A 22,702-nucleotide genomic window follows, 5' to 3' on the forward strand; every position below is an offset into this window, starting at 1 on the left:
AAATTTTTGCCATTTCTGCCAGGTTCAAAACTTTTAAAGTCCATTCTTCTATAGTAGGCAAATCCTCCTTCTTCCAATATTGCGCTACCAAAAGTCTTGCTGCCGTTATTAAATACAACATCAATTTAGTTTCTATAGCAGTACAGTCTATAATAATACCCAGCAAAAATAATTGTGGAGAAAACTTCTTTTTCTTAAATATCTTCTGCATGTTCCACCAAATTTTAATCCAAAAAGCTTTAACTTTTTTACAAGTCCACCATATATGATAATACGTTGCATCATCACAACCACACCTCCAGCATTTAGGCTGATAATTTTGATACATAGAGTACATGCCAATTTCTTAGGATCTAAATGCCATCGATAAAACATCTTATAAAAATTTTCTCTTAGTTTGTGCCTGTGTAAATTTTACATTTCTGACCCAGATTGTTTCCCAAGTATCCATCCTTATTGGTTTATGAATATTCTGGGCCCAGTGCCTGACCCACTCCTGATTAAATGAAGGACATCTTACTTAGGAGGTACATCGTAGGTCACAAGAAGGGCGACTTTCAATTATGTCATCAGTTTAGTGTGAATTGCAAATTGATGTCACGTCGCGTTTCATACAACCCTAAATTCATTTCATGTGAGCCTTGTTTGTCCTCTGAGCTTGGTTGTTTTCTTGCAGGCGTTTCATTGCCCAACTAGGTAACATTATCAGTTCTAGGTGACATTGTTAGCAATGATGCTGTTCCCTAATTGGGTAATGAAACATCTGCAAGGAAACAACCAAACTCATAGAGGAAACCAACCCTGAGCTACAAATAATCCATTCTGGAGCTGAGGCCTCTTGGATCCTCGATTCTTGTCCAGGGTGTTTGGCAGGATCCCCACACAAGTGTTCAGTTTTGTTTTACAGGCATCCTGCATAAAAGCTGCACTGTGGAGCAAGCAGGTTTCTTGTGTGATTGAAGAAACTCATCCCTTTGGACTCCTTGGTGTTTCTGGTAGAATCAGCATGACATTTGCGAGAATAGGGTGCAATATTCAATGTAGTGTAAACTGTACATTGATACCCCCGTTGTGTTTCATGTGACCCAACATTCAGTTAACGTGAGGCTTTTCTGTGTGCAATTAAGGCAACTGTGTGTGTGTACAGTTGTGGTTTTAACCATAGATAAATAAATCTAGTCCCAATCAAGTCCACCTATCTAATCCGGGAGAGCCAGTTTGGCCTAGTGGAGACCCGTGAGTTCACATCGTGACTCGACCACGAAAGCCAGCTGGGGTCAGTCACTCACTCTATCTGGCCCACCTCGCAGGGTTCTTGTGAGGAATATAGGAGGAGGAAAGTACGTTGGATATGTTCCTTCCTTTGAGCTATTCATAAAAATAATGTAGGCGGAAGATAAATAATAGATGTAAAAAATTAAAATTAGCTTTACTCTGCCGTGTGTCTTAGCAGCCTTTCCAGGCCTGTTTCCCCTCTCAGCTACCATGTAGGTAGTCCTCGACTTACGACCACAACTGAGCCCAGAATTTATGTTGCTAAATGTGACATTTGTTAAGTGAGTTTTCGACCCTATTTTAATGACTTTTCTTGCCACCTTTGTTAAGCGAATCGTCACAGCTGTTAAATTAGTATCACCGTTGTGAAGGGAATCTGGCTTGACTTTGTCAGAAAGTCGCAAAAGGCTGCCTGGTGACCCTGCAGCTGTCATAAATATGAATCAGTTGCCCAGCGGCTTTTTTTTTAAATCAGGTGACCATGGGGGGTTGCTGCAACGGTCGTGTGGGAAAAATGGTCAGCAAGTAATTCTCCTCAGTGCTGTGGTAACTTCTTTCCGTCACTAGGGTGGAAAGAAGTTACCTCCTCAGGGTGCCTCCGGTCAGGGAATGTCGACTGGTGGCCCCCAGGGGGAGGGCCTTCTCTGTGGGCGCTCCGGCGTTATGGAACCAACTGCCGGTTGAGCTCCGGATGGCATCGGACCTTCGCTCCTTCCGGCGCGGGCTGAAGACCCACTTATTTGAACTAGCTGGTCTGGCCTGATGGGGAACATTAGGGTTTTTTAATGGGTCTTTTATTGTTTTTTATTGTTATTGTAATTTTTAATTGGGCATTTGTTTAATTTCTTTTTAATTTTTGTATTGTTATTTATATATGCCCTGTTAACCGCCCTGAGTCCTTCGGGAGAAGGGCGGTATACAAATTGAATAAATAATAATAATAATAATAATAATAATAATAATAATAATAATAATAATAATAATAATAACAACTAAATCAACTGTTGTAAGTCAAGGACTGGGCTGTTCCCTCAAACTCTCCTTTCCTGTCCTTCGGGCTCTGGGCATCCGGACATGACCTACCCAAAGAGTCTTGAGACTCTGCATAAAACCGCCCCCCCCTTCCTCATGGTTTTAAGAGACCCCACCCAACTTAAATTCTCAGGATGGAGGACCATCAGGTAACCTCTGCACCGGTGGCTGTTACGGATTGCTGTAAGACAGGGGTTCCAAACTCAAATTTCATTGAGGGCCACATCAGCATTGCAATTGACCTGGGGGGGGGCAGATGGGTGTGACCAGGATGGGTGCAGTCTACTGGGTAGGTGTGACGAGTGGGTGTGGCCTACTGGGTGGGCATGGCCAGCTGTACATCGTTCGTGTCAAGGGTGCCTATGGGGGCCTGGTCAGGAGTGCGACAGATCCGAGGGTCTCTGGCAGGAGATGGGACCAGGGCAAGTGCCAAGGCATTGATGGTCCACCGGAGGAACCTCACTGTTCCTCTCAGGTCATGTGTGTGTGTGGGGGGGGGTCCTGGATGGTGGTGCAGAGGTCAAATGCCCAGCCCATCCATCAAGCACCTGTGGCGCTAAGCCCAGCCCCACTTCCACAAGGGGGTGCCCCACGGCACTTACCTCCTCCTCAAGGCTGCTTCTGCTGTGCTTGCTCTCCTTAGCCAGGTTGCTCATGATGGGTAGGAGGGCAAAGTCAAGAGGGAGGCCCACTCCCTCTCCATGTGAGGAGACCTGGCTTTGTATCCAAAGTTTCCTTAGCAATAAGATGGGAGACACTCCCCCTCCAGGATAGGCCAGGAGGAGGGGGCAAGGGGATGGTGAAAGGACAGCCGGGAAGGACTAGGCAGGACTTCCCTGAGATCCATCCATCCATCCATCCTTCCTTCCTTCCTTCCTTCCTTCCTTCCTTCCTTCCTTCCTTCCTTCCTCCCTCCCTCCCTCCTTCCCTCCCTCCCTCCCTCCCTCCTTTCCTTCCTTCCTAACAGAGTGGTGGGAAAATATTTGAGATGAGGGAGGGAGAAAAACAGGCAAGGAACGCAGCTGGGGAAGTGTGTCATCCTTCCTGAGGAATGAAGAAATGCACCATCGCCTGGAAGTGGCCAGCACATGGCCTTTGCCTACTTCACATAACCGGCTTGGTGGGCGCTGGGAGAGGGGATGCCATGAGCAGCGCGAGAGTCGATGTTACCTGCCCAATGCTGCCCAGCCCCCAGCCTGCCCGGTTTTGGCAGGCAGCAAGGTGTTCTCCACACAGTGCCAAGAGGCTGAGCCGTGGGGCACGAATCTGAAGAGAAGCCCAACGTTGGCTGCCCAGCCCCCTAGCCTTCCCGAAGTAGGCAGGGCCATGTGTTGGCCACTTCCAGGCGATGGTGCCTTTCTTCACTCCTCACAAAGGGTGATACCTCCCCAGGGCTTTTTTTGTAAAAAAAAAAAAAGGTGCCGGAACTCGCATGTGTCACACAACCCGCCTTGCCTACCCTACAAGGTTCCATCCAAAAAAGGTGCCGGAACTCCGTTCTGAGCCTTCTATGAGAAAAAAAGCCCTGGCAATGCTTTTTTTTGTGAAAGAAAAAGGTGCCAGAACTCACACATGTCACACAACCCGCCTTGCCTACCCTACAAGGTTCCATCCAAAAAAGGTGCCGGCGTTCTATGAGAAAAAAAGCACTTCCAGGCGATGGTGCCTTTCTTCATTCCTCACAAAGGGGTGATACCTCCCCCAAGCGTGTGCCCAGGAGGCAGTGCCAACATGCCAGGGGCCGGTCCCTCCCTGTTTTCAGACGGCCTGGTGGAGCTAAGACTGAACACGTATTTCAGCATCGATGACCACCACGAAATTGTACTGTTGGCTCCTGGCCATTCCCTCCCTGTTTCCAGGATGGCTTCGCGGGGCACATGAAACCACTTCGCGGGCCGGATCTGACCGCCCCAACCCACCCCCCACCCCCCCCGGGCCTCGTGTTTGACATGTCTGAAAGCAGGACAAGAAGCAACGGATGGAAACTAGTCAAGGAGAGAAGCAACCTAGAACTAAGGAGAAACTTCCTGACAGAACAATTAACCAGTGGAACAACCTGCCTCCAGAGGTGGTGAATGCTCCAACACTGGAGGTTTTTAAGAAGAGACTGGACAGCCATTTGCCTGAAATGGTATAGGGTTTCCTGCCTGAGCAGGGGGTTGGACTAGATGACCTTCAAGGTCCCTTCCAACTTTATATTATTATTATTATTATTATTATTATTATTATTATTATTATTATTATTATTATTATTATTATTATTATTATTATTATTATTATTATTATTATTATTGATCAGGCACGGCTCCTTTGGCAGCTGCCCGGCCTCACCCAAGCCCTGGAGCAGGAAGAGCAGCCCCGCTTCCAGCCCTCGGGGAGGGACGCTCTTCCCATGGGCAGAGGAAACCTCTGCAAGGGATCCCGTCGGAGGATCAGGGGAGGTTTCGGAGCACGTGATCCTGGCTGGGAGGAGGGAAGAGAAGGGGCGGCCAAGGGGCGGGGCTTCCAGGTGGAGGCGGAGCCCAGGAGGAGATCAGAAGCCCCGCCCCCGCCTCGATCCTCCCAGTCGCTGGATTTCCGCTTCCCTCCGCGCGTCTCGCTTCGCCCTGGCAGGATCGGCGCCGGATCCCTCGGGAGAAGCTTCTGGATCCCGATCCCGGCAGTCCTGGCTGCTCTCCTCCCTCCGGCCTTCGGGCCCCCCCCTCCCGCCAGGAGAGCTTTTCCCCGCAAGCAGAAAGGTAGCTGCGGATCCGCCTCTTCGTCCTGCAGGGATTTCCTTGGGGAGATTCGGCTCTGGCGTCGCCTGCCGGGAGCGGATCCCTCCCTTCCCTCCAGAGGGGCAAAGGGGGATCCCTCCCTGGGCTGGATCTGCGCCGTCTTTGCCCGGCCAAGGATCCCCGCGGGGCTCCGGAAAAAAGGGTTTGGGGGAAGTTACTCCAGGAGGTCTCTCTGTGGTCCGTCAGAGCAGGAGATCTCTTGAGCATGGATATCCCGCAAGTGCGGCTGAACAAATGGAGGGAGCGGAGCTTTAAAAGATTTGTTGAGATTTGTAATGTGATCTCAACACAGACTGGCCTCGTTGCAAAGGGGAGGGGAGGGTTTCGGGGGCGGAAGAAACCCAGTTTAAATTAGTTGAATTGAGCTCATGCTGTCCTAACTCACAAAAGGGATCCTCTTTCTTTGTGCTCTGTCTAAAAGGCGAAAAATAAAATCCTTTGTTTTCAGGCTAATCTATCCTTTGTTTCTGTTTTTAAAACATGGGTAGAATTTCTAAACTTTACATTTTCCTTATTTTGCCCAGAAGAGGCTGTGATGTTGCAGCCCCTTTTTGGTGGATGTTGAGGCTGCTCTTGTGAGCAGGTAAAAAAAAAAAAAGCTGATGAGCAAAAGGCTGCCTTTCCTAATTGTACATATTTGTGCTCTGTGTCAGAATCCATTTATATCACATTTCATAAATGTATAGGTAGAACAATGTGCTTATTCTGGGGATTCTGCCATCTCTCCGAAGGGGGGGGGAGAGGATAGACTTTAGGCATCTTCAAACAACAGGGAACATTTGTACAAAAAAGGAAGCAATAACCATAAAACCAAGGAGAGTTCCCTTTCCCATGGAAGGGCCTGACATCTGACCAAATGGATGAGGGGAGGGGCTGAAATGGGAATGCTTTATGTAGGATTGAAATGTAACTTTGTTAGATTCCGTCTTGTATTGCCACAATCGATTCCATCCTAGTAAACATTTTCCTTTTGGACTAAACTTGCATCCAAGAGTTCTTATTTCCTAAGATGTGGATTGAGGTGGGTCCTGACACTCTGTCTAAAAGGCGAAAAATAAAATCCTTTGTTTTTCAGGCTAACCTATACTTTGCTTCTGTTTTTAAAACATGGGTAGAATTTCTAAACTTTACATTTTCCTTGTTTTTCCCAGAAGAGGCTGTGATGTGGCAGCCCCTTTTTGGTGGATATATTCCAAAGGAAGTTTTGAGGCTGCTCTTGTGAGCAGGTAAAAAAAAAAAACAAGCTGATGAGCAAAAGGCTGCCTTTCCTAATTGTACATATTTTGGAAACACTTGTCTGGAAAGGGCAACCCTTTTCACACATGCTCTGCCCCATCTGATCTCCTTCGTCTTCCTTTGAGTTTTACTACTCACAACTCTGCCTTTGTCCCTGTTGGACTTGATCTTGCTGGTTTCTTCCATTTTAGCTCATCAAGATCTTCTTGAATCACGATTCTGTCTCCATTATTTTGTATCCTCAACAAATAATTCCATATTCTCCTCCCGCTTTCAGGTCATTTACAGATTATGTTCCACATCTGAGCCTTTTTCATTTCTCTTTGCAGGAAACCAGTGAGGATGTGGCCATGAGCTCCACAGAGGAGTAGAGGGGCGTTCTTGGATCTGGACCCACCAACCTTTGGCCGGGAATCCATTGTAGAGAATTAGGAAATCGTGGCCCAGTTGGAGAAGCAGCTTCCTGCACAAAGGGCCAATCGATTAAGGAGAAATCAAACTGGTCAGCAGTGAGGGTCATCCCTGGCCTTGACTCAGAGCGGGAACAAGTGACCTAGAGACCTCTTAGCTGCAGCTTTAAAGGTGAGTTGACAAATCTTGGTTAGATCTTGGTTTGAAGAATAAACATATAGATTTTAAATATTGATTTGACAAAACAAAATGCAATGAATTTGGAATTTTGGTCCCAGGGTGCTGGGTGAAGGCATAATTTAGTTCCATTACGGACTATACGTTGATTGCATTTGGTCAACCAGTTAAGAATCCATCTGGTGGTGATGCTGTGTGTCTCACATTTTACTAATTCTGTCACTTAGTCCAAGAATGTAATAGGTTTTTTCGCCCATGATCTATTTTTGACAAAGCCATGTTGGCTTCTAGTAATAGCTTTGTTTCTAGACATTCGCAGATCCATTGTTTATCTTTTCTAGGATCTTAATAATAATAATAATAATAATAATAATAAGAAGAAGAAGAAGAAGAAGAAGAAGAAGTTGGAAGGGACCTTGGAGGTCATCTAGTCCAACCCCCTGCTCAGGAAGGAAACCTTATACCATTTCAGGCAAATAGCTGTCCAGTCTCTTCTTAAAAACCTCCAGTGTTGGAGCATTCACTACCTCTGGAGGCAGGTTGTTCCACTGGTTAATTGTTCTAACTGTCAGGAAGTTTCTCCTTAGTTCTAGGTTGCTTCTCTCCTTGACTAGTTTCCATCCGTTGCTTCTTGTCCTACCTTCGGGCGCTTTGGAGAATAGCTTGACTCCCTCTTCTTTGGGGCAGCCCCTGAGATATTGGAACACTGCTATCATGTCACCCCTCACTCTTCTCTTCGTTAAACTACACATACCCAATTCCAGCAACCGTTCCCTATATGTTTTAGCCTCCAGCCACCTAATCACCTTTGTTGCTCTTCTCTGTACCCTTTCTAGAGTCTCGACATCTTTTTTACATCGTGGTGACCAAAACTGGATGCAGTATTCCAGGTGTGGCCTTACCAAAGCATTGTAAAGTGGTATTAGTACTTCACTTGATCTTGATTCTATCCCTCTGTTAATGCAGCCTAGCACTGTGTTGGCTTTTTTGGCAGCTGCAGCACACTGCTGGCTCATATTGAAGTGATTGTCTACTAGGACTCCGAGATCCCTCTCACAGTTACTACTATTGAGCAAGCTACCACCTATACTATACCTGTGCATTTGATTTTTCCTGCCTAAATGTAGAACCTTACTTTTTTCACCATTGAATTTCATTTTGTTAGATAGCGCCCAGTGTTCGAGTCTGTTCAGATCTTCCTGTATTTTAAGCCTATCTTCTGGAGTATTGGCTATTCCTGCCAGCTTGGTGTCGTCTGCAAATTTGATGAGTTCCCCATCTATCCCCTCATCCAAATCATTAATGAAGATATTGAAGAGCACTGGGCCCAGAACAGAGCCCTGGGGCACCCCACTACACACTTCCTTCCATGTAGATGCGGTTCCATTGAGGACCACACGCTGAGTACGGCCTGTCAGCCAGCTACGAATCCATCTGGTGGTGATGCTATCTAACCCACATTTTTCTATCTTATCAAGTAGTAGGTTGTGATCTACTTTATCAAAAGTCTTACTGAAGTCCAAGTAAATTATATCTACAAAATTTCTCTGGTCCACTAATTTTGTCACTTGGTCAAAGAATGTAATAAGATTTGTCTGGCATGATCTGTTTTTGACAAACCCATGTTGACTTTTAGTGATGACTTTGTTTGCATCTAGGTGTTCGCTGATTTGTTGTTTGATTATCTTTTCCAGAATCTTCCCAGGTATTGAGGTTAGGCTGATAGGTCTGTAGTTTCCAGGATCTATTTTTTTCCCTTTTTTGAAGATGGGAACTACATCAGCTCTCTTCCAGTCCTCTGGTAGTTCCCCAGTGCTCCAGGATCTTTGAAAAATATAGTTCAGGGGTTCTGAGATCACGTCTGCCAGTTCCTTGAGAACCTTGGGGTGTAATTCATCTGGTCCTGGTGATTTGAACTCGTCTAGGCTGGACAGGTGCTCACTTACCATTTTCTTGCCTATCTTAACTTGCGTTTCTATTCTGTTTTTTATGGCACTGGTTTGGGTAGGTTGGACTGTTTTTTCCGTTTGTGTAAAGACAGATGCAAAAAACGAATTAAATAGTTCTGCTTTCTCCCTATTGCTTGTCACCTTCTTGCCACTTTCCCCCACTAATGGACCAATCATTTCCTTAACTTTTTTCTTGTTTTTCATATATTGAAAGAAGCATTTTTTGGTATTTTTGACTTTGGTTGCAAGCCTTAGTTCATTTTGAGCCTTAGCTTTCCTCACTTCATCTTTGCAGGCACGGGCTATTTGCTGATATTCTGACTTAGTTATGTGCCCCTCTTTCCAATTCTTATTTATTTATTTATTTATTTATTAAATTTATATACCGCCCTTCTCCCGGAGGACTCAGGGCGGTGAACAGGGCATATAAATAGAAATACAAAACTTAAAAAAAGGATTAAATAATTGCCCAATTAAAACCAGGCCAGCTTGTTCAAATAAATGGGTCTTTAGCCCGCGCCGGAAGGAGCGAAGATCCGGTGCCGTCCGGAGCTCAACCGGCAGTTGGTTCCATAAAGCCGGGGCGCCCACAGAGAAGGCCCTCCCCCTGGGGGCCACCAGCCGGCATTCTCTGACCGGAGGCACCCTGAGGAGGCCCTCTCTGTGGGAACGCACAGGGCGGAGGGAAGTCGACGCCGGCAGCAGGTGGTCCCTGAGGTATTCCGGACCCATGCCATGTAAGGACTTAAAGACCATCACCAAGACCTTGAACTCCCAGAATTCCTGAGACAGCCATGCTGAGGGGAAAGGGAGAGGTTTCCAAGCTGAGCCGTGCTGGGTCAGGAATTCTGGGAGTTGAAGTCCACGAGTCATAAAAGAGCCAAGGTTGCCTATCCCTGGCCGTAGACCTCCCTCCACTTAAGAACTCCCAAGGTTACTGAATGATTGCAACCAGTGTGTGGGATTATACTTGTAGAGAGAAGTGGTCACATGACCTCTCAGCTAACCACTGCTTCCATGAAAGACCAAAATTCCAGTCCCAACTGTGGTCATAAGTTGAGGACATCTCTCCTAGAGATGTGGGGGCTCCATCACTGGAGATTTTCTCTCATGTATATTGAGGACCCTTCCCTGGGCAGAGGGTGGGACTGGAAGACCTTCATAGTGCCTTCCAAGGCTAAGCTTTTGTGATTTCTCAAAAGGAAATAATATTCCTCCTTTCTTTTTCTTTCTAACACCGGATGAAAGATTGTGACCAAAGATTTACCTGGAAGCCAACTATCAACAGAGAGGAGAAATTCATCCCAAGGCAGCAAGTGCCAGAAAGCATGGAGCCTGGGAAACTCTTGGATCCTCCGTCTGACACAGGTAGCACTCCGGAAAACCAGGAAAGAACCCATGAATGCTCAGAGTGTGGGCAATCCTTCGTTCATTGGTCCCTCCTTTTGACCCACAGGAAGGTCCATGTGGGAATCGGATCCAGTCAAGGTTTGGAGAGTGAGAAATCCTTTTCTGGAAAAGAATCGAAAGATCCCAAAAGCCCCCCCAGCCAAAAACCCTATGAATGTGAGGAATGCAACTTATCCTTTGGTCGAAAGTCACACCTTCTTAGACATCAGAAAATCCACACTGCAGAGAAAGCTTTTCAGTGTCTGGAATGTGGGAATTTTTTCCGTGAAAAATCCAGTCTCAGAAACCATGCGAGAATTCACACAGGGGAGAAACCTTACAAGTGTTGGCAATGTGGGAAGAGCTTTTCTCAGAACTCAAGTCTTTGGGCCCATGAGAGGATTCATACAGGAATAAAACCTTACAAATGCTTTGAGTGTGGAAAATGTTTCTCCCAGAGTTCAGGTCTTCGTAGTCATGAGAAAACGCACAGAGAGGAGAAAAAGGAAAAGTGCCTCGAATGTGGGAAATATTTTTCCACAAAATCAAATCTGCTTCAGCATCAGAGACGTCACACTGTAGACAGACCCTATGAATGCCCAGAATGTGAGAGACGATTTGTGGATTCTTGTGAATTTCAAAGACACCAGAAACGGCACAAAGGATTGCTACCCTATAAATGTATGGAATGTGGGAAAAGTTTTATTTCGCCAAGCCAACTTCAGATTCATCAGAGAATCCACACAGGGGAGAAGCCATACAGATGTGAGGAGTGTGGAAAATGCTTTACCCAAAAACAAAACCTTGGAAGCCATCAGAGGTTCCACACGGAAGAGAAGCCGTACAGATGCCTAGAATGTGGGAAACGTTTTAGACACAAGGGGAACCTCTGGAGCCATCATAAAACCCACACGGGGGAGAAGCCACATCAATGCAATGAATGTGGAAAATTTTATAGCACTACATCAGCCCTTAGAAGTCACGTGAAAATTCACACAGGGGAAAAAAACTACAAATGTTTCGACTGTGGGAGAGCATTTGCTTATTCATATTCCCTTATAAGTCACAGCCGAATCCATACAGGAGAGAAAAATCACAAATGCTCAGAGTGTGATAAATGTTTTTCACGGAAAGATACTCTTGTGATACATCAGCGAATCCACACTGGAGAAAAACCATATAAATGTCTGGAGTGTGGGCAGTGTTTTGCCCATTCGTCCACACTTCGCATGCACGAGCAGCCTTATAAGTGTGCAGAGTGTGAAAAAACGTTTCATTGTAAATCAAAGCTAAAAATGCACCAGAAATTCCATAGCAGAGATAAATCTCCTCAGTTGTGAACAATGTTGGAAGACTTTTTGCAACAGACACATCTTAACATTTACCAGGAACATGACACAGTCCCAGAAGGGAAATCCTACAAATGTTTGTTGCGCAAAAAAAAATATTTTTTCTAGTGAAGCAACCTCAAATACTAGGAGAGAGTACACAATGAGGCAAAAGGGCGTAAGTGTTGGGAGTGCGAGGATGTTTTCCTCACAAAGCCACATTAGTACGGTAACTTGCCAGAGGGATTACACAAAAGAGTTATAAGTGTGTGGGGAGTATGTATGATGTTTTGCAGAGTACAGGTAGTCCTAAAGTTTTGGCCACAACTTGGAATAGATTTCCAGTCACAAATTGCCTACAGTCCTAAATCAAGGTTAATTCTTACTAGCCGTTTGTGGATCAGTGAGGAGAACTGAAGATTCAGCTGAGGGGAAAATGGGGGTGGGTGGGGGGAGGGTGGAATTAGGATGCATCAGGTTGCTTATTTAGTGGTAAAGTGTTGATGTTGAATACATGCTGGCTGAGGATAAAGAACACAAGTTTCCTTTTCCTGTTGTCTTTTTTGGAGGGTTTTCTTTTTATCAGAGTTCAGCTCTTAGGAGATTTTTGCCCCAGCCTTTTGCTAAGGGAAGCAGTGAATTAAATCTGATGTGGGAAAAATATTTTTTCTAGTGAAGCAACCTCAAATACTAGGAGAGAGTACACAATGAGGGGAAGGGGCGTAAGTGTTGGGAGTGTGAGGATGTTTTCCTCATAAAGTCGCATTAGTAACTTGCCAGAGGGATTACACAGAAGAGTTATAAATGTGTGGGGAGTATGTATAATGTTTTGCAGAGTACAGGTAGTCCTAAAGTTTTGGCCACAACTTGGAATGGATTTCCAGTCATAAATTACCTACAGTCCTAAATCAAGGCACCCAGGCCTTGATTTAATTCTTATTAGCAGTTTGTGGATCAGTGAGGAGAACTGAAGATTCAGCTGGGGAGAAAATGGGGGTGGGTGGGGGGAGGGTGGAATTAAGATGCATCCGTTTGCTTATTTAGCGATAAAATATTGATGTTGAATATATGTTGGCTGAGGATAAAGATTGAAAGTTTCTTTTTCCTATTGTCATTTTTGGCGGGTTTTCTTAGGGATCGGTTACAAACAGTGAGGGTCGGCTCTGCTTTGTCCACCCCCGTGAAGCTTTGCACCGGCATGCCACAGGGCTGTGTGCTTAGCCCCTACCTGTACTCTTTATACACTTATGATTGTGTATCATCTGACCCATCCACTGCAATAATCAAGTTCGCAGATGATACAACTGTGGTGGGTCTTATTACAGGTGGGGATGAGACAGCATATAGGGCGGAGGTACAAAAACTATCCATATGGTGTAGTAACAACAACTTGCACCTAAACATCGGCAAGACGAAAGAGATGGTGTTAGACTTCCAGAGAAAAAAGGAGGAACCTGCCCCACTTTACATCGGAGAGAACTGTGTAGAGAGAGTTTCCTCCTTTAAATTTCTGGGAGTCTACCTCTGTGAAGATCTGACCTGGAAAGTTAACACAACTCAGGTGGCTAGAAAGGCCCAACAGAGGCTTCACTTTCTCAGGGTCTTGCGGAAGAACAGGGTAGAACAACAGCTAATGACCCTCTTTTACCGGTCTACTATAGAGAGCGTCCTCTCGTATGGTATTGTGGTTTGGTATGCTGGTCTGACAGCCACGGATAGGAAAGTATTACACAGGGTAGTGAGCACAGCACAAGACATTGTGGGCTGTCCCCTAACACCACTGGATGACCTCGCCAGGGCTCGTTGCCTTGGAAGAGTGAGGAAGATTCTCAGGGATGACTCACACCCTGGACGGTATCTCTTTACTCTCCTACCGTCCGGTAGGAGATATAGGAATATAGCCAGCCGTACCAACAGGCTGAAAAATAGCTTTTATCCGTGGGCTGTTAGGCTTTTAAATGGGACATAATCTTATGCAGAATTGACTTGGGAGGCCGGTGTGTGGTGTAGTTTGTTCACATAGTGTGGTGGGATGGAGGGTTTGTTGTTACTGTGTGTTGGGGGGAGAGAGCACGGGGGGAGGCTCAGCTAATCTCAATGTACACATGTACTTTGACAATAAAGGTTTATTATTATTATTTTATTATTTTTATCACATCCTCTTTTTCATATATTCACACAGAGATATTTGTATTAGGTTTCTTCCTTTGATTTGTGAACATAATCCTTAATGAAATTATTGTTCAAAATAATCAAGAGAGCTGTTTTCAGGGAGTTCAAGAAAAGTCAAGATGGGAGTCAGATTGTGGCATACTCTGCAGTCAAAGGCCTGCTGCTTTTTAGCTGTGTATGTGATGCCCTTCAAAACGGCCGCCATCTTGGTTCTTTTGACTCCACCCTCCCTCGCTGGACACTTCGGACTTCCCGGGTTGAATTGAAAGGTGTAGATTTCGGATGAACTTTTGGGAAAAATGTCCTTGTGGATTGGGATGGACCCCTGCTCTTAAGGGCAGATCGTTGGTGGCTATTTATATGTGCCTGACCCACTCCTGATTAAATGAAGCACATCTTACCTAGGAGGTACATCGTAGGTCACAAGAAGGGCGACTTTCAATTATGTAATGAGTTCAGTGTGAATTGCAAATTGATGTCACGTCGCGTTTCATACAACCCTAAATTCATTTCATGTGAGCCTTGTTTGTCTGTGTACTTTAAGTGCTCATGATGGAGGCCACCAGTGGCTATTACAGACCACTCTTAAGACATAAAGATATCAGAATTAAAAACTCCCAGAGTTAAAATATTTACCATCCAGTTAAGAGGCAACACCAAAAAAAGTCTTCTGGCAGCTGTCAAAAAAGGCAGCTGTAGTTTGCTGGGACTTTGAAGGGTCCCTGAGTGGTTGGTTCCCACCATGGGAGATTAAACAAAGGCAAGAGGTCCACAGCAGAGAAGCTGCATTTATTGACGGACGGTCCAAGCCCTTTCCCAGCCTCCTCTCTGAGGGTTGGATAGGGAGGTCATGGATGAAGGCTGCAGAAAGCCTTAATGCTTCCTAGGAGATCCCTTCTTTGATTGACAGCCACAGTCCAGCCCAGGAATGGATGAGGTTCCCTCTCAACTGATGGAAGGATGAGAAGCTCCATGCACTAAGACAATAAGGGGATCTTTGGCCAGAGCTGGTGGGAGGACCTTGGTGTCTTCTGAGCTTGGCTGTTTTCTTGTAGGCGTTTCATTGCCCAACTAGGTAACATTATCAGTTCTAGGTGACATTGTTAGCAATGATGCTGTTCCCTAATTGGGTAATGAAACATCTGCAAGGAAACAAGCAAACTCATAGAGGACACCAAAGACAGTTCAACCCTGAGCTACAAATAATCCATTCCGGAGCTGAGGCCTCTTGGATCCTCGATTCTTGTCCAGGGTGTTTGGCAGGATCCCCACACAATTGTTCAGTTTTGTTTTACAGGCATACTGCATAAAAGCTGCACTGTGGAGCAAGCAGTTTTCTTGTGTGATTGAAGAAACTCATCCCTTTGGACTCCTTGGTGTTTCTGGTAGAATCAGCATTATATTTGCGAGAATATGGTGCAATATGAAATGTAGTGTAAAGGCTTTCGTGTGTGCAATTAAGGCAACTGTGTGTGTGTACAGTTGTGGTTTTAACCATAAATAAATAAATCTAGTCCCAATCAAGTCCACCTATCTAATCCGGGAGAGCCAGTTTGGCCTAGTGGAGACCCTTGAGTTCAAATCGTGACTCGACCACGAAAGCCAGCTGGGGTCAGTCACTCACTCTGTCTGGCCCACCTCACAGGGTTCTTGTGAGGAATATAGGAGGAGGAAAGTATGTTGGATATGTTCCTTCCTTTGAGCTATTCATAAAAATAATGTAGGCGGAAGATAAATAATAGATGTAAAAAATTAAAATTAACTTTACTCTGCCGTGTGTCTTAGCAGCCTTTCCAGGCCTGTTTCCCCTCTCAGCTACCATGTAGGTAGTCCTCGACTTACGACCACAACTGAGCCCAGAATTTATGTTGCTAAATGTGACATTTGTTAAGTGAGTTTGTCAGAAGGTCGCAAAAGGCTGCCTGGTGACCCTGCAGCTGTCATAAATATGAATCAGTTGCCCAGCGGTTCAGTTTTTGATCAGGTAACCGTGGGGGGGGAGGTTGCTGCAACGGTCGTCTGGGAAAAATGGTTGGCAAGTAATTTTCTTCAGCACTGTGGTAACTAAATCAGCAGTTGTTAAGTCGAGGACTGGACTGTTCCCTCCCCCTCTCTCTCCGCTTTCCTGTCTTTCGGGCTCTGGGAATCGGGACACGACCAATCCAAATAGTCTGAGAAGCTGCATAACACCACCCCCCTTCCTCATGGTTTTAAGAGACACCACCCACCCAATTTAAATTCTCAGGATGGAGGACCATCAGGTAACCTCTGCACCGGTGGCTGTTACGGATCGCTGTAAGATGTGAAGCTTATTTGGATTAAGAGCAGCTGGGTGGAAAATTAGATAGATAGATAGATAGATAGATAGATAGATAGATAGATAGATAGATAGATAGATAGATAGATAGATGATAGATAGATAGATATAGATTAGATAGATAGATGATAGATAGATAGATAGATGATAGAGATAGATAGATAGATAGATGATAGATAGATAGATGATAGATAGAGATAGATAGATGATAGATAGATAGATATAGATTAGATAGATAGATAGATAGATAGGTAGATAGATGATAGATAGATAGATGATAGAGATAGATAGATGATAGATAGATATAGATTAGATAGATAGATAGATGATAGATAGATAGAGATAGATAGATGATTGATAGATAGATAGATAGATAGATAGATAGATAGATAGATAGATAGATATAGATAGATATATACAGCGATCAAACATTTGAGCAGGTATAAAAAGTTAACCGTAGATTTGCTGCCAGTTCGTGCACTTTAAACAGAACAAAATATATAAAAAGGCATCATTTATCTGGCCTCATTCAAACAACACAGGTAGACTGGAGCAGGAGGGGCGGCTCCCCATGGGCAGAGGAACCCTTGACGGCCGTCGGAGGGACAGAGATGGCTTCGGACCACGTGACCCTGCATGGGAGGAGGGATTGGGGAAGGGCGGGGTCAGGGGCGGAGCCCGAGAGAACAGAAGCCCCGCCCCTACCCTCCCCCTCGCTGGATCTCCGCTCCCGTCCCGCTTGTCCTGCTTCGCCCTGGGAGGCTCGGCGCTGGATCCCCACGGGAGAGGCTTCTGGATCCCGCTCCGGACAGATCTGGCTGCTCTCCTCCCTCCGGCCTTCGAGGCGCCCCTCCCGCCAGGAGATCTTTTCCCCGCCAGCAGAAAGGTAGCTGCGGATCCGCCTCTTCGTCCTGCAGGGATTTCCTTGGGGAGATTCGGCTCTGGCGTCGCCTGCCGGGAGCGGATCCTTCCCTTCCCTCCAGGGGGGCAAAGGGGGATCCCTCCCCGGGCTGGATCTGCCCCCTCCTCGCCCGGCCAAGGATTCCCCGCGGGGCTCCGGGTGGTGTTACAAGGAACTTTGGGGATTTTGCTCCAGAAGGTCTCTCTGCGGTCCGTCAGAGCAGGTTTGTGTTTGTGTGTGTGTGTGTGTGTGTGTGTGTGTGTTTGTTTGTCTCTGAGCATGTATATCCCGCAAGTGCATTTGGAAAAAAAATAATACGAGTCTATCGAGCTTTTAAAACGTTTATTGAGATTTGTAATCTGGTATTAACCACACGGCGACCTTTTTGCAAGGAAGCGTGGTGGCGGGGGGAAAGGAGGTTGCTGGGAATGAAAAAAAAAAGTCTCAACTAACTAACTAAATTAATTAAAACATATAGGGAACGGTTGCTGGAATTGGGTATGTGTAGTTTAATGAAGAGAAGGGTGAGGGGTGACATGATAGCAGTGTTCCAGTATCTCAGGGGCTGCCACAAAGAAGAGGGAGTCAAGCTCTTCTCCAAAGCACCTGAAAGCAGGACAAGAAGCAACGGATGGAAACTAGTCAAGGAGAGAAGCAACGTAGAACTAAGGAGAAACTTCCCGACAGTTAGAACAATTAACCAGTGGAACAACCTGCCTCCAGAAGCTGTGAATGCTCCAACACTGGAGGTTTTTAAGAAGAGACTGGACAGCCATTTGTCTGAAATGGTATAGGGTTTCCTGCCTGAGCAGGGGGTTGGACTAGATGACCTCCAAGGTCCCTTCCAACTTTATATTATTATTATTATTATTATTATTATTATTATTATTATTATTATTATTATTATTATTATTATTATTATTATTATTAATGTGAGTTCATTTCTTCTTCACCCCCAAGAGATCCTCTTTCTTTGAGCTCAGGATAAAAAGCCGGCAATGAAACTCCTTCGTTTTTAATGCTCAGCTTTCCTTTGCTTCTCTGACAGAAGCAAAGGAAAAGGTCTTCAGAAAATTTGACGTTGAAAGAGAAATTTAAAATGGAATTTGCTGCAGTGGAAACTTTACTGCCTGGACAAACAAGCTTTACCAGAGACTAGTATAATGGCTGGGAAACAGGAAAGGAACGACGTAAGGGAAACACATGGGCAAAATTGTTATCTGGGTCTTCAGGGAAAAGCAGCTGTAAGGGAAGATAAGTAGAAAACAGGAAAGAAATTATTTTTGCTAACAAGCGGGGGCTTTTTTTCTCATAGAAGACTCAGAACGGAGTTCCGGCACCTTTTTTTGGATGGAACCTTGTAGGGTAGGCAAGGCGGGTTGTATGACATGTGTGAGTTCCGGCACCTTTTTTCTTTTACAAAAAAAAGCACTGCTAACAAGTCATTAAAAAGTGTGTGTGGGGGGCAGAACTCAGACAACTGAGCATGTGCAATTAGTTGGTTAATATTAATTTAATAATTTAATTTGATAATTTAATTTGTATACCGCCCTTCTCCCGAAGGACTCAGGGCGGTGAACAGGGCAATACATAATAAAAACAGGATACAAAAATTAAAAAGTAATTAAACAACAATGCCCGTAAATAAATTAATACACATTAAAAGTTAAGACCGATTTATAAAACCCAACCCCACACCTTGCATAAATTATCTCTTAATTTTTAATGTCCATGTGATGCGTGATTTAGTATGTAGCAGGAAACATGTAGGAGGCGGTCGGAAAGAGTGTAAGCTCATAGTACCTCAGCCAATGGGGAAAGGGGAGGGATGTGGCGGCCGAGACAGGGCTGTATAAAGAAAGGAATATTTTGGGTTGAAGCTTTGGAGAGAACCAAGCTTTAATAAGGGACACGGTGGCTCAGTGGGTTAGGACGCTGAGCTTGTCGATCAGAAGGTCGGCAGTTTGGCGGGTCGAATCCCGCGTGCCGCGTAACAGTGAGCGCCTGTTACTCGTCCCAGCTTCTGCCAACCTAGCAGTTTGAAAGCATGTAAAAATGCAAGTAGAAAAATAGGGACCACTACGGTGGGAAGGTAACAGCGTTTCGTGCGCCTTTGACGTCCAGTCATGCCGGCCACATGACCACGGAGACGTCCTCGGACAAACGCTGGCTCTTCGGCTTTGAAACGGAGATGAGCACCGGCCCCTAGAGTCGGAAACGACTAGCACGCATGTGCGGGGGAACCTTTACCTTTACCTTTTTACCTTAAGCTTTAATAGCTTCTCTCCTCGCTTATTGCAATAAACGAAGCAAAAGGCCTTCACTGTGCCTTGGCTGGTCATTGGTCAGGCGAGTTCGCTTTTGGTCACGAAGGAAAGTAGCCAGGAGCATATATAACAAGGGCCAAGTTTGAAGACCCCTGGTCTTAGGGATTCTGTGGTTGGGCTGATCACTGTGTCTTGATAGGGGTATTGCTTCCTTGATTGTTAGTCTGACCTTGGAGTTAATCTATGCTGATCTGAGTGGTTTTCTTCTTCTCGAATAAATTGGATTTCTTTAAAAATGTTGTTGATGGTTCATTGGGTGTTGTCTCATTGGTCCTTTTTCATTATGGTGAAGATGTCATCTACGTACTTGATCCCTACTTTTGATTCTGTTTGTGGATGTGCTATATGGCTTCTAGACGTTGCATGATGACCTCCGCTATAAGTCCTGAATCGGTTGGGTGTCCCTTTAACCTGTCAGTAGATTTGGCCATCAGCACTTCCACAAATGAGCTTAAATGGACTCCGGAAGATGGTAGAGGACAGGAAGGCCTGGAGGAAAGTTGTCCATGGGGTCACGATGGGCCAGACACAACTTCGCAACTAACAACAACAGCAACAAGTTCCACAAATACAATTTACTAGAGAAGAAGAAAACAACTCGCTACACTTCCTAATCAGCAGAAACTACAGTGGATCATATTTTTTCCTTCTTGTAGTAGTTTATAAAATATACAGAATATTTCACGAGGAAGTCAGGACTAAGTAGTCGTGACGGGGTGCAGCTCATAAGTGCAAAATCAGAAGGAAGGAAGGAAGAAAAGGAATAAAGAAATGGGTGGCTTGGTTACACTAGCCTCAATTCTTTCCTTCTCTTATGTGATGCCTTAATTTTTTCCTGATTCCTATAGTTCGTTCTGGACTTACCATAATTCGGACCGGAATCATGGTTGTTGCCTGAAGCGGTCATGGAGATGTGACTTGGCTGCTCTACTCAAACGTTGCAATCCTGCTGTCATGGGCCTGGTTGTTGAGCAATTTCACGGGTCATCAAGCAGACAAAGTCTCAGGTGAGGAATCTGGGGCTGTCTGAATTGGGCAGGAGGGGCCATCTGAGTGCTGGCACAGGGCATGGGTGAGTTGAGGGGGTCCTGAAGAAGCTTAGAGATGCTTTGGGACACTTTGCTTGGAAACAGTATGGATCATGCACCTTGGAGAATGGCACAAGGCTGCAAAGGCCTCTGGTCTTGGGATTAAGGCCTCATTTTTTAGTAGCAGTGGTGGCACTGAGCTGAGGTCCAGTCCTGAGGTCAGTGGCAGATGGCTGAAACTGCTGAAGGCCTCAGGCTTCCACTGAAGGCCCTGACCCAGCCCGGCATTGCTCTCAATCAGGGCTGCTTTGCATGGCCAGGCTCAGGCTTTTTCATCCCACTTTAATACCCCCACCCCAATTTATGGATAGCTTGTGCCTTGTCTGCAGACCCTCCCCCACTCCCAAAATCCCCCCACGACCATTGCCTGGGCCTCCCCCCACTTAAGATCCCTCAAGATAACTTAATGATTACAATCAGGAGTATGGGTTTACGGTCGAAGAGTGTAATGCTCAGGTGGCTCCTCACCTAACCGCTGCTTCACTGAACGACCGAAATTCCAGACCCTAACTGGAGGACATCTAAGTTGAGGACATCTCTCCTACAGGTGTAGGGGCTCCATCACTGTCTCGGGTTTACCGAGGACCCTCCCCTGGGCAGAGGGTGGAAGGCCTTCAAGGTCCCTTCCCAAGGCTAAGATTTTGTGATTCTCTACATGGGAAGCGGTGGCTCAGTGGGTTAGGATGTTGAGCTTGTCGATCAGAAGGTCGGCAGTTTGGCGGGTCGAATCCCGAGTGCCGCGTAGCAGAGTGAGCACCTGTTACTCGTCCCAGCTTCTGCCAACCTAGCAGTTTCAAAGCACGTAAAAATGCAAGTAGAAAAATAGGGACCACTCCGGTGGGAAGGTAACAGCGTTCCGTGCGCCTTTGGCGTCTAGTCATGCCGGCCACATAACCACGGAGACGTCCTCGGACAAGCGCTGGCTCTTCGGCTTTGAAACGGAAATGAGCACCGGCCCCTAGAGTCAGAAACGACTAGCACGCTAACCTTTACCTTTTACATGTCTCAAAAGGAAATATTATTCTCTATTTCTTTTTCATTCTAACAACAGATAAAAGATTGTGAACAAAGATTTACCTGCAAGTCAACTATCAACAGATAACAGAAAATCAGCACAAGGCAGCAGGCACCAGAAAGAATGACGGGTGGGAAACTCTTGGATCCTCCGTCAGACACAAGCAGCACTCCAGAAAAGCAAGAAAGAACCCATGAATGCTCAGAGTGTGGGAAATCCTTTGCTCACTACTCCCTCCTTTTGACCCACAGGAAGGTCCATGTGGGAAGTGGATCCAGTCAAGGATTGGAGTGTGAGAATTCCTTCCCTGGAAAACACATGAAAAATCTCAGACACCCCCCCAAACTAAACCCCTATCAATGTGATGAGTGTGGCTTACGCTTTGGTCAAAAGTCAAGCCTTCTTACACATCAGAAAGTCCACACAGGAGAGAAACCCTATCAATGTCTGGAATGTGGGATATTTTTCCGTGAAAAAGCCACCCTCAGAGACCACGAGAGAATTCACACAGGGGAGAAACCTTACAGGTGTTGGGAATGTAGGAAGAGCTTTTCTCGGAAATCAAATCTTTGGGCCCATGAGAAGATCCATGCAGGAATAAAACCTTACAAATGCTTTGAGTGTGGAAAATGTTTCACCCTGAGTTCAACTCTTTGGACTCATGAGAAAACACACAGAGGGGAGAAAAACGAAAAGTGCCTCGAATGCGGGAAATGTTTTTCCACAAAATCGAGCCTGGTGCAACATCAGAGAATTCACACTGGAGAAAAACCCTACGAATGCCCAGAATGTGAGAGAAGATTTGTAAGTTCTTGTGGACTTCAGAGGCACCAGAATAGGCACAAAGGGGAGCTACCCTATGAATGTAGGGAGTGTGGGAAAAGTTTTCTTACTCAAAGAGAGCTTCAGATTCATCAGAGAATCCACACAGGGGAGAAGCCATACAAGTGTGGGGACTGTGGGAAATGCTTTACCCAAAAACACCACCTCGTAACGCATCAGAGGCTCCACACAGGAGAGAAGCCGTACAGATGCCTAGAATGTGGGAAAAGTTTTGCTCAAAAGGGGGACCTTTGGAAACATCATAAAACCCACACGGGGGAGAATCCGCATCAATGCAACGAATGTGGAAGATTCTTTCGTACCGCATCAAACCTTTGGGGTCATGTAAAAACCCACACAGGGGTAAGAAATCACAAGTGTTTAGACTGTGGGAGAACATTTGCTCATTCATATTCCCTTAGAAAGCACAGCCGAATCCATACAGGGGAGAAGTCCCATAAATGCTCACAGTGCGATAAATGTTTT

General features: G+C 45.6%; 2 protein-coding genes across 4 annotated transcripts in view; one reads left to right on the forward strand and one right to left on the reverse strand.

Moving 5' to 3' along the window:
- LOC310636521 (uncharacterized protein) overlaps positions 1-22,702 on the reverse strand; it is a 194,046-nt gene that overhangs the window by 139,357 nt on the left and 31,987 nt on the right. The window lies entirely within an intron of this gene.
- LOC310636524 (uncharacterized protein) lies at positions 6,664-13,808 on the forward strand. 3 transcript variants are annotated; one of them, XR_014491732.1, is made up of 3 exons: positions 6,664-6,902; positions 10,106-10,225; positions 10,314-13,808. XR_014491732.1 is itself a non-coding variant. In XM_083356448.1 (2 exons), the coding sequence occupies exon 2, from the start codon at positions 10,186-10,188 to the stop codon at positions 11,584-11,586; it is 1,401 nt and encodes a 466-aa protein (XP_083212574.1). In that variant the 5' UTR covers positions 6,664-6,902; positions 10,106-10,185; the 3' UTR covers positions 11,587-13,808. The 3 variants fall into 3 exon arrangements, 2 of the variants coding, with proteins under 2 accessions (XP_083212574.1, XP_083212575.1); XM_083356448.1 differs by having other exon boundaries at positions 10,106-13,808; XM_083356449.1 differs by lacking the exon at positions 6,664-6,902 and adding an exon at positions 8,631-8,842 and having other exon boundaries at positions 10,119-13,808.

Source organism: Vipera ursinii (genome assembly GCF_947247035.1).
Source record: "Vipera ursinii genome assembly, chromosome: 2".
NCBI lineage: Eukaryota > Metazoa > Chordata > Lepidosauria > Squamata > Viperidae > Vipera > Vipera ursinii.

Bases quoted from the DNA above. Each gene is read 5' to 3' on its own strand.
- LOC310636524 (XM_083356448.1), top strand. From the start codon at position 10,186: ATGGAGCCTGGGAAACTCTTGGATCCTCCGTCTGACACAGGTAGCACT.